Raw genomic sequence first — 12,044 nt, forward strand, 5'->3', positions numbered from 1 at the left:
CTAGTTGTGGCAAGCAGGGGCCACTCTTCATCGCGGTGCGCGGGCCTCTCTTGTTGCGGAGCACAAGCTCCAGACGTGCAGGCCCAGTAGTTGTGGCTCACGGGCCTAGTTGCTCCGCGGCATGTGGGATCCTCCCAGACCAGGGCTCGAACCCGTGTCCCCTGCACCAGCAGGCAGATTCTCAACCACTGCGCCACCAGGGAAGCCCTTTTTTTACTTTTTAAAGTGTAGCTCTTAGAAAATTTAGAATTACATAAGTAGCTTCCTAAAAAAAAATATGAAAGGCTTGTATTGAAAATGGTTGGCCACCAGGGTGCGCTGTGCACCTGCCAGCTCTGCCTTTTGAGGTTGTGCGGGTCAGGGAGGAGGAGACACTTTTTCAGTGGAGCCTGAGTAGCCACCTAAAGTTGTGTGTTTCTCCTGTCAGCAGTTGTTGGAGGTTGTTGTACTCTTTTCTCTTTTCTCGAAACCTTATAGATAGAGCTAGGCCTACAGTTTAAAGTCTTCCTAGTTTTAGCTACTACTTCTATTGAATTAGAAAAAAATTTAAATCAGGTTTATTGAGGAATAATTTACATAAAATAAAATGCACTTATTTTAAGTGTCCAATTTGATGAGTTTTGACAAATAGGTAGACCCATGTAATCACCACTGTAATCAAAATACAGAACCATTTCCATTAGGCCAAGAAGTCCATCCATACTCCTTTGCAGTCAATCACTTTCCCTCCCACTGGTCTGCTTTCTGTCACAGATTAGAGCTGTTTTTTCCTAGAATCTCAAACAAATGGAATCATATAGTATGACTCTTCTGTGTCTGGTTTCTTTCACTTAGCATAATGTTTTGAGATTCATCTATATTTTGATACCAATAGTTAGCTCCTGTTTATTGCTGAGTTATTTCATTGTATGGATAAGCCACAGTGTGTTTATCCATTCAGACAATCGAGCAATTTTTAGTTTTTGGCTGTTATGAATAAAGCTGCTTGGAACATTCATGTGTAAGTCTTTGTGTGAACATATGCTTTTAATTCTCAGGGGTAAACGCCGAGGAATGGAAGGGCTAGGTTGTGTGGTAAGTGTATTTTCAACTTGAGAAACTGCCAAAGTGTTTTCCAAAGTGGTTGTACTATTTCACATTCCCACCATCAATATATGAGAGTACCAGCTGCTCTGCATCCTTGCCAGTGCTTGGTAAATTTTTTTTGCTATTCTGGTGAGTTGTGTGTAGTGGTTTCTCATCGTGATTTTACTATTTTTTGATGATTAATTTTTTAAAAAATCCATTTTATTGAGATATAACTTATACACAGAAAATTTTTAATTGTACAGTTTGCTGAGATTTGAAAAATATATACACACAACCATTACAGTCAAGATACATTTCATTACCCTAGAAAGTTCCATCCTGCCCCTTTGCAGTTAATTCCCTATCCTCTCTGGCCCTAAACAGTCATTGATCTGCTTTCTGTGGCTACAGGTAGTTTGCCTTTTCTAGAATTTCATGTGACTGGAATCCTACAGTATGTACTCTTTTGTATCTGGCCTCTTTTGCTCAGCAGTTGAGATATATCTATGTAGTTGGATGTGTCAGTACTTGCTTTTTATTTCTGATTAGAATTTCATTAAATGCATATAGCATAATTTTTCTTTTTAATCTGTTTACCTGTTGACAGACATTTGGGTTGTTTCCAGTTTAGGGTTATTACAGATAAAACTATGAACACTTTTAAATTTATATACATATATATATATATACACACACACACATGTTTTTGGGTGGACATATGTTTTTGTTTCTCATAGGTAACTACATAGGAGTGGAACTGATAGTTCATATGGTAAATATGTTTATTATAAGAAACTAGCAAACTGTTTTCTATGGTTGTACCATTTTACATTTCTACCAGCAATGTATGAAAGTTCTAATTGTTCCAGATCCTTGTCAACAATTCGTATTGTCAGTCTTTTAAATTTTATCTATTCTAATGTGTGTGTACTAGTAGTTCATTCTGATTTTAATTGGTATTTCCCTTTTGACTACTGTTGTTGAGGATCTTTTTATGTGCTTACTGCCCATTCTTTTGTGAAGTGTCTGTACAAATCTTTTGTCCATTTTTATGTTGGGTTGTTTATCTTCTTAAGTTGTAATTCCATATTCTGAATACAAGCCTTTTTTCAGATATTTGTTTTGTGAATATGTTCTCTGAGTCTGTAACTTGGCTTTTCATTTTCTTAACAATGTTTTCAAAGAGCAGAAGTTTTAATTTGCTGAAGTCCAGTTTATTAAGCTTTTCTTTGATGGTTTGAGTATTTTGTGTCCTAATTAAGGACTGTCTCCCTACCCCAAAGTGGCAAAGCTTTTCTCCTATGATTTTTTTTCCTAGAAGTTTTTTAGTGTTAGCTTCTACAGTAAGGTCTCTGATTAATTTTGATTTAATTTTTGTGTATTGTGTGAGATCAGGACGGAGGGTCATTTTTTCCCAGATGGATATACAGTTGTTCTAACATCATTTATTGAAAAACCATTCCTTTGTTTGACTCACCTAGACACCTTTGAAAATCAATTGACCATACAACATGGGTCTAAAATTTTGGACTTTATTCTATTCCTTTCATCTGTATGTCTGTCTTCATGCTAGTACAACACTGTCTTGGCTTTGTAGTGATTCTGAAATCAAGTACTCTACCAAGTTCTCTAAGTCTTCAGGTTTTATTCCTTTCTCAAATTGTTTTGCCTATTCTAAATCCTATTGAGAAACAGAGTTGGCAGTTGATGTTTTAGATTATAATTTAGAATCAGAGTAGAAAGATCTGGTTTTGAATCCTGATGTGTTAGAGGGGCTTTTGCCTACTAGGCTGAATCAACAATAGCAGTCATTCCCTATTATTGATGTTGTCAGTGCATCCTGAGGTATAGATGTGTGTCCTCCATTTCTGCACAGTAAATTGTCCCCAAATATGTGTTTCACAAGAAGCAGCCTATTGACCATATATAGACATTGTAAAATCTTGATCAAAAAGATGTTATCCCAAAAAAAAAAAAAAAAAAGATGTTATCCCACCAGCAATCTGTTGTGTATAGTCTGTTGAATGAATCAGAATTAATTTTTTGTTCTAAGTAGTTTCTTTTGTATTCCACCAGAATATTGAGCTCAATGATGATACTGTTCTAAATGAGATAAAGTTAGCAGATTGTGAACAGTCTCAGATGCCTGACCTGTGTGCTGAAGAGCTTGCTGTTATCCTTGGAATCTGGTGAGTTAATGACTTACTTGGCTACCTTGAACTTCTAGCATATTGGTTCTCTTGTGTTGGGGAAATCTTTGTTCGAGCAGGTCCCCAGAGTTGTGGATGAATAGAGAATCTTGTCATGGCTTATGAAGATGAAGAATAGTTGGGCAACCAATTAAAGGGTTAGAGATGAGGAATCTCAGGAATCTCCTGTAAGTTGGTATACTTATCCTTCTCTTTTCTTCATAAACAAAATTTCTTTGGTTAACCTTGGCTAGGAATAGACTCTTAATGAAGTATTTAGGATAGGTGACTGTTTTGACCTTTGAGGATATTTACGTTCAGAGTATGGAATTATTTTTTATTTTATTTTATATTTTAAAGATTTTTTGATGTGGACCATTTTTAAAATCTTTATCAAATTTGTTACAATATTGCTTCTGTTTTATGTTTTGTCTTTTTGGCCCTGAGGCTTGTGGGATCTTCGCTTCCCGACCAGAGATCAAACCCGCACACCCTGCATTGGAAGGTGAAGTCTTAACCACTAGACCTCTAGGGAAGTCCCTAGAATTTTTTTTTAATACAAGAGAACCTTATATGTGGTAGAAATAGTTTTTCATTTTATTTTATTTTTCTATTTTGAAATAATTTCAAATATGGAAAAAAGTTGCAAGGGCAAGGCATTGGAAATAACTTTTTTGAGAATAATTTTCCGACATGATATTCTATCACCCCTGAATACTTTAGTGTGTGTTTTCAACAAACAAGGGAGCTTTTGTGCATAGCCATAATACAGCTATCAAAATCAGGAAATTTAACATTCATACTTTACTGTTACTTCCTACTCAGACCCCATTCAAGTTTTGCTAGTTGTCCCAATAATCTCCTTTATAGCACAGGATCCAGTCTAGAACATATGTGTTACATTTAGTTGTCATGTCCCTTTAGTTTCTATCAATCTGGAATAGTTCTTCATTTTTGCTTGACTTTCATGATCTTGACACCTGAAATTTATAAGCCAGTTATTCTGTAGGCTTACTCTCAGTTTGAATTTGTCTGATTTAAAAAAAAAAAGGATTAGTTTCACATTTTGTATCATTATCAGGGGTATCAGAAAATGGAGGTTTTATGGTTCTTACTGCATCCCAGCAGGTGGAAAACAATTTTGATTTGTTCCTCTACTGGCCATGTTAAGTTTGATCACATGATTAAAGTGGGGTCTGCCAGGCTTCTCCAATGTAAAGTTACTCTTTTTCAACTTTTGTTATTAACATGGTCTTTTAGAGTATATAAATATCCCGTTTCTCATCTGGAGATTTAGTAATGTTCAAAATAGGATATTTCACAAAGTTATAATATTGAGACTGGTTAAATTAGTAATAGGCAATTTAATAGAGGGAGCATTTATAAAAAAGTTTGTGTTTTAGCTCAGTAGAACTTATCTTTCTGTGTTCACCTCATAGCATTTTATCTCCTTTACACTAACAGTAGGTTTTCATTTATACAAAAGTTAAATTCAGTTCTCAGTCCCCTTTTGTTTGATTAAAAAGAATCACTCATGCAGAGTTCTATTTCTAATCCAAATCAGTTGTCTTATCACATTAATTCATCCAGTGACAGAATTTATGCTTACTGCCAAAGAATTATTTGTTCAATTCATGATACTTAGTATATAAATAATATAAACAGCAATCATTTACAAGCAATGTTATGTGCTAGGAATTATGCCATGTACTTTCACACTATCCCTCATTAATGTTCTAACAGTCCTAGAGGTTGTTGTTTTTCTCCATTTTTCAGATGGGAAATCAGGGTTCAAATGGCAAAGTGACTCAATCCAGAATTACAGTACAGCATTTAGGGCTTGAATCCAGGTTTTACGGACCCAAATTCTGAGTTTTCCTTTATGCTATTTCTTAAAAGATTATTTTGGGAAACATAATTGTCAACTCAACAGGAAACTAAATCAAACCCAATATATATATTCCAGGCTTCTCTCAGTTGTGCTTTAGCTTTATTGAGTTTGACTTCACAGTTGAGAGAGGACTGAAAAACCAAGAAAATGCTTGTCTTCAAATACTTTTTTTCCCCCAAATATGATCTTGGTAGAATCTCAATATATAGAACAATTAAAAGTGCTGAATGGATTTCATGGGCAGTTTAAATCTTCATTGTTTGGTAGAAACTACTTGATTATATTCTGAATCTTGGGGCATCTGATGCACTTTATAAACCCCTGGGTTGGAACATCCGTGAATTGATGATTTGCATGTGGGGGTCGTGATTTTATTATACTGTCTGATCTCTGCGTGACCTCCGTGGCCACTAACCCCTGTGAAGAGGTGATTTGGACATTGTGGTGGGCTGGGTTCTTTGGAAAGGAGACATAGGGGGAATTCATATAGATGGTGGATTGACCAAACAAACTGTGGGGCCAGCTTCATGCTCTTTTTCTTCAACTCCTTTGCTTCACTGGCCTCCTGCTTGAATTTGATTTTACCTGGAGGCCACGTGTCTCATACATCAATGTACCTGATTGCTTTTATGTAAAGTAACTGTGGGAGAAATTCCTTAAAATACAGCAATCCTTCAGTAATTCAGACAACTGGAGTGAGAAGGGTAATTCCTTTTGAATTAATAGTCTGATTTTCAGATATGCAGAGTAATATATTCTAAGCCTAAGTTAGTAAGTTACAGTGAAGAGTGGTGGCCTGATTCAGTTACTGTATCATAATTACTTGTAATGAGCCTGTAGCATTTCAACTTTATGTATATACTTTATGCAGTGAAGTTAAGATTGGAATTTTGTATGTGAGGGATGAATTTTCATCCATTTTGGTTGAGGTTCTTATTTTAGAATGACTTTTGTTTTTGTTCACTTATCAGAGTCATAGTATCAGAACCAAAAGGACCTTAGGGGTTATTTGGATCATCTTGCCAACTAATACATAATTCCTTTGTGCAATCAAACTAGAAATGTCTAAGTATGTATGTGCGTATTGTGTGTGTGTATGTTTTCAGATGAGGTAAATTTGAGAAATAACATTGTATTAATTTCAGGTGTACAACATAAAATGATTTTATAATTCCTTCCTTCCATTCATTTATTTTTTTTGACCAACAATATGTTCATTTAACAATTATTATGTAAATATTTTATGCGCATTATAAAATCCTCCAACAGTATGGAAAATTATGAGGAAGTGGTACTATTTTGTGAGGTGGTATTTTCTTTTCATTCTTAATACAAGTAATATTTGCATACAAAATAACTTATGTAATATATAAATATAAGTTATATAATATAATAATAAACTGAAACCACCACCCAATTTAAAAACTAGAAGATTGCAAATACCACTTGCTCAGTCTGTGTGCTTCTTTCCCATCTCATCTTCCTGCCTCTCTTTAAAAGGTAATCACTGTCCTGAATTTTGTCTTTTTCTTGCCTTTTCAAAAAATGTATTTATTCACATGTTTTATACCTCTAAGTCAGTGGCTTCATTTTGTTTGTTTTCACGCTTTATAAAAGCGCTATCTTACTATATGTAGTCTTCTGTGATTTGCTTTTTTCTCTCACTAGTGTCTTTCTGTGACTCATCCATGTTGTTATACATAGCTGAAATTTACTTTGCTGTATAACATTCCATTGGGTGAATACTTTACAATTTATTGGTTTCTTTTTTGGACATCTGGATTGTTAACAGATTTTTCCTATTACACACAATATTACTATGGATATTCGTGTGTATGATTCCTGGTACACCTGTTGAAGAATTTCTCTCAGCTCTATACCTAGGCTGGAATTACTGAGATTAGGATATATGAATGTTCACTTTACAAGATAATGCTAAATTGTTTTCCAAAATTATCCAATCAAATCATCTGCCTCTTTGACAACTTCTTAATTTTTGCCTGTCTCATGGTGATACTAAATTTTTTTTTTGTATGAGTTTGATAAATAGGAGTTGTTGCTATATTCTTTTCATTTTCTTTGTGGAATGACACAGATTGGGTTTCATTTTTTTCTTATAAAATAAATTGTGTTGATATTTTGTACACCAACCACATTTCATTTCTCAGCATTTTATTACTTTTTGTACTTATCTTTGGCACACTCATCTCTACATTTCTATACAATGCAGTAATATTAAAATATGTGCTTTCAAATATGTAAGTATAGTTTACTTGCCTTTTAAAAATTATATTTCATTCATTATGACATGCATTCTGGAATTAATTTGCTTTTTTTTTTCAATATAAAGCACAAATCTCCAAAAGAATAACCCAGTGCATAAGTTAACTGAAGAGGAGCTGCTGGCGTTTACATCCGTGAGTAATGTCTCTTTCCTCTCCATTTCTTTTTTTCTTTCTTTTTTTCCTTGTAAATTATTTTGCCTCTGGTATATTCTTGCCTCAGATTGCTCATGATGAAACACTGCCACCTAAGGAAATTGAGGGGAAAAAAGCTCATCATTTTAGTTTCCAAGCTGCATATATCTTGCTGCTGATTTAGACATAAGCATTTTTCTTTGCACTTGCTTAGATTTGGGAGCGGTGACCAAATATTTCTTGCTCTTTGTTTGATCCCAGGGCCTAGTCCAGTATCTCACACATAATAGGTGCTCAATAAATACTTGTTGAATGAATAAATGAAGTGACAGAGCAAGAGTTTGAACCTTTACTCCAAAGCCAGTATAGTGTGCAACTCTTTCGTCTCAGATTGAAGGTGATGCGACATGGATGTGATGAGAAAGAGGACTTCAGAGAGCGAGGAGGAGAACCAGCAGAGGGAATGGGTTTTGGAGGCTGAGGCAGGAGGCAGTGTCAAGAGCCAGGGGTACTTGTCAGCGTTCAGCAGTGGAGAGCAGTCTGAAGGAAAGGCTGAGGCTTTGATGTTTTGCGTTGCTTATCTCTATGACAGTTTCAGTGGAATAGCTGGGTAGTCACCTCACTACAGAGAATTAAGGAGGGAATGGGGTGTAAGAAAATAAAGTTGATAGATGAAGACCACAGTTAGAGAAGAATGTCAGTGAAAAGGGAAGATAGAGTAATCGATGTTTGAGGATTCATGATCAAAGAAGGCTTTTCTAGAAGAGGAAAGTCAGAGAGCAAGAGGTCAGTCAGTATCTTTTTAGCTTTATGGATAAGAAGAAGATACACACGTCTTTAATGAACACAAGTTGCTTAAGATACATCATTTTTTCAAAGACATTTTTATTATCATAGTTAGGGATCAAGTTAGAATTCTGGTGTTTTCTTCCTTAGTTATTTTTCAGATAAGGCAAAAATAAAGCACTTTTATCTGGTAGAAAGGAAAGCTAGCTTACTTTGTACTGTAAAATAAATTTTGCAAGTTACTATTTTCTACATACAGTTTTGGAACTGGTTGGATGTTAATCTTCTGAGTCCTCTGGGTGCCTGTTTTATTTTCTCACTTAAGTATTCTTAGAAATCTGCTGTTTTTCATTATAGCATATGAGTGTTTAGGTAACTATGTAGAATGTCCCTAATTAGTCATTACATATGCTATAGGGAATTTGACAAGTAAAGTGTTAAACAGTTTTTAAAAGATATATTTTAAAAATTGTTATGTACCTCCCATTTATTCATTCAGCTAATATCGATTGAATACTTAATATCTACCAGGCATTGTGCTGGTTATTGGAGATACAGCAGTAAACAGTCTTTTCCCTCTTGGAGTTTACATCAGTTTACACTCTTGTGAGGGAAATAACACAGTAGACAAAAAAAGAAATAGATATTTAATAGAAGTGCTCAGTGTAAATATAAAACAGTATAAGGGAATAAGAATGGGTTGGGGATGGCTGTTTTATTTTATTTATTTATTTGTTTTTTTGTGTTACGTGGGCCTCTCACTGCTGTGGCCTCTCCCGTTGCGGAGCTCAGGCTCCGGACGCGTAGAGCCTGTGGGATCTTCCCGGACCGGGGCACGAACCCGTGTCCCCTGCATCGGCAGGCGGACTCTCAACCACTGCGCCACCAGGGAAGCCCGGGGTTGGCTGTTTTAGACAAGAAGGTGGGGGAAGATCTCAATGGGAAGGTGATGTTGAACATGGATCTTCCTGATGTGAGGCACAGGAAAGGACACGGAGGGTCTGGAATGATGGGGAGCTTGAGTCAGTGTAAGGAAGTACAGAGCTGGATGGGGACAGTCACCAAGTATCTAGATGATAAATGATGACCAGGATGCTTGTGTTTCTTCTGATGACTGAGCTAAACAGGATGCAGCATATGATAGGAAGTATTCCTGCTGTCCTCTCATGGGGACAGTGGTCAGCAGTAACGCCTTCTTGGGATTGGCTTCATAAACAGATTATTGTGGAATGTAGATTATCCACAGTTATCCTGAAATGACATTAAAACACTCTATTTACATTCAAGCAGTTAACTTTTTTTTTAGTGTTTTTTGTGGGTGGGGTGTATTCTTTTCTTTAACCTTTTCTTATTTCTTTTCTGATTCTTTTCTCTTTCTCTCTTTCTTTCTTTCTTCTTTTCCTGTTCTTGTTCCTCTACACAGTGAGGTGCTTCTGAAGTAATTAACTCTGGTAACCTGTGATGGTAGGTGACTCATCCCTCCTAACTTGCAATGAAGGTCGTAAACTCAGGTTTCATACTTTCCCCCCAGGGCTTTATAATACATAAGTTTTCTGCTCTCCTCCTCCAGCTCTCTTCCAAGTCAGCACTGACCTGAGGACTGATCACTTTTTCGAGGAAAGCTGTTCAGTGACAGTGCTTTATAGTGCCAGGCCTAACTCTTCTAAAGAGATGAGTTTGTTAATGCCAAGTAAATGTTTAATTGGTAAGAAGTAAGGCAAGGAACTTATAGTGAGGAGGGCTTTGAGGAGCCCCAAGCATGCTTTGGGCTGTGCACCACCCATTCCATTTCTTATCCCAAAGGAAGCATACGGAATACACCAGAAAAACCCAGATCAGCTCTTCCTTTTGTCATTCAGTCCTTCCTCTTATCCCTTCTTTGTGCATGATTCTGAAGTGGGTAATAAGGTGGCCCCTGGTTTCAATGAAGAATTTCACTAAAATTTATATCCTATATAACTGTATGTCCTGGACATAAATATTCTTTATTTATATCCTATATAACTCCAGAGGAGTGTTTGAGACAAGAGGGACCACTTTTAAGTGCTACCCTGCTTCTGAACTCTCTTTTAACAAGGATCATATTTGGGCTTACAGTATTGTAATTATTTATGTGTATGTCTTATCTTCCCCATAAGGCTATAAACTTCCAGTTTTAGGCACTGGTCTCTGTTCTTCTCTGGGTCTTCTACAAGGCCTACTGCAGTGCTTCAATGCTTTACTCACAGTTGTTGCTCAAGAAAAGTATGCAAAATGCAGGAATGAATGAAGTACACTAGAACCAGAAACAGGATTTATTTCTGTCCTGCAGCAAGGTGCTGCATTGCTCCACTTAGTTCCATAATATAGGTAGTACTACCACCCAGCGTACTACCTGGTGTATCCTTAGGATAACCACTTATTTCATCTTCCTCTTCAGTGAAATGAGGGAAGGAGTGATGTGTCCCTCCCTCGGCACTGAAAACTTGTTTTGAGGATCAAATTACAGGATGTATGTGAAAATACTTCAGAGTGGGTAGATAGAGCCTGATGCCCCCATAGCATTCAGGAATGAGTCAGCTTATCTGGTTGCTGGTTTGTAGGAGCGCGCTACTGTTTTCAAGGAATAGGACTTCCTAAGTGGGTAAGGCCGGTTTGGAATTGGCTGTAGATGTGGAAGAGAAGGGAGTAGAGAGGAAAGAAGCAGCATCCTCTTCCTTCCTGAGCATACGTTTCCATGCTCTGGCTGTGACGTGGTGGCCCGGGGTCTGGAGTTGTGAACTCTTGAGGCTGTGAGGTGTCTTCCTCTGTTGATAGAAGAGCAAGTCCTGTAGAAATCTCAGTCCCCTACCAGAGTATTGTGAGCACTTGGAGGGACAGGAATGACAGTTATTGAACATTTGATTTATACTTACTGAACAAATGAATGGCTTATTGGTCCTGAATTTTGTTCAGTTTTCATGTGCTATCCTAAAGTTTACTAAAATAATGGTGAAATCTCTTTTTTGGAAGAATTTTTGCCACTGTTTCCAGGTTGGTGTAGCATGTTGAAATATATGTGAGATATGTTGGGAAAAAGTTTTAATTCAGCAATGGCAGAAGATTTTCCCAAGAAGAATACTTCACCTTTTTAATATTGTTATTATGTAATGCTCTTCCTGAGATATTCTTTCCTCACATTTCAGGAAAACTGAATGAGTCATAGTAAAAATAACTCACATTGTTCTAGAGAGTCATTTATGTTGTGTCGGCTTGATAATTTAAAATTAGCTGTGTTGTCTACGTTATTTCCTTTCAGATGAGCCAAGTCAGTGACATTCAGTAATGCCTTTAATTTCCTTTCATTGTTGAAAATGGGAAAATTTAGTTAATTCATACAGGTGTTTCAGTTTTCATTGGCAAAAGTTCTGCTTAAGTGTGAATTGGTACTGGCAGCCTGCCTTCTCACTGTCTGCCTGAAGCCCCAAGGTCTCTGTAAATGAAAAATGGAAAAAGACCTTTGAAAGTTACACATTATATTGTATGTATTTTCTCTTTCTGCTGTTAATTTTAAGGCTACTTAATAAGTACTTAACTATGGAATTAAAATAGTTTGCTAACCATTTTTGAAGAGAAAAATTATACCTTTTTTTCTTCTAGGGCATACTTATTTCTTAATTTTAATTTTTTAAGATAGGCAATATAACTGTGAGATAGTCATGATACTTTGCATTA

At 36.3% G+C, this 12,044-nt stretch overlaps 1 protein-coding gene across 2 annotated transcripts in view; it reads left to right on the plus strand.

The window, feature by feature from the left end:
• Positions 1 to 12,044, plus strand: part of TTC27 (tetratricopeptide repeat domain 27) — a 186,949-nt gene that overhangs the window by 48,185 nt on the left and 126,720 nt on the right. For both annotated transcript variants that reach the window (XM_032653535.1, XM_032653536.1), the window contains exons 8-9: positions 3,145 to 3,257; positions 7,499 to 7,565. In XM_032653535.1, coding sequence (XP_032509426.1) covers positions 3,145 to 3,257; positions 7,499 to 7,565 — 180 coding nt within the window. The remainder of the gene's footprint in view (positions 1 to 3,144; positions 3,258 to 7,498; positions 7,566 to 12,044) is intronic.

The sequence above is a fragment of the Phocoena sinus genome, chromosome 13, assembly GCF_008692025.1.
Source record: "Phocoena sinus isolate mPhoSin1 chromosome 13, mPhoSin1.pri, whole genome shotgun sequence".
NCBI classification, from domain to species: domain Eukaryota; kingdom Metazoa; phylum Chordata; class Mammalia; order Artiodactyla; family Phocoenidae; genus Phocoena; species Phocoena sinus.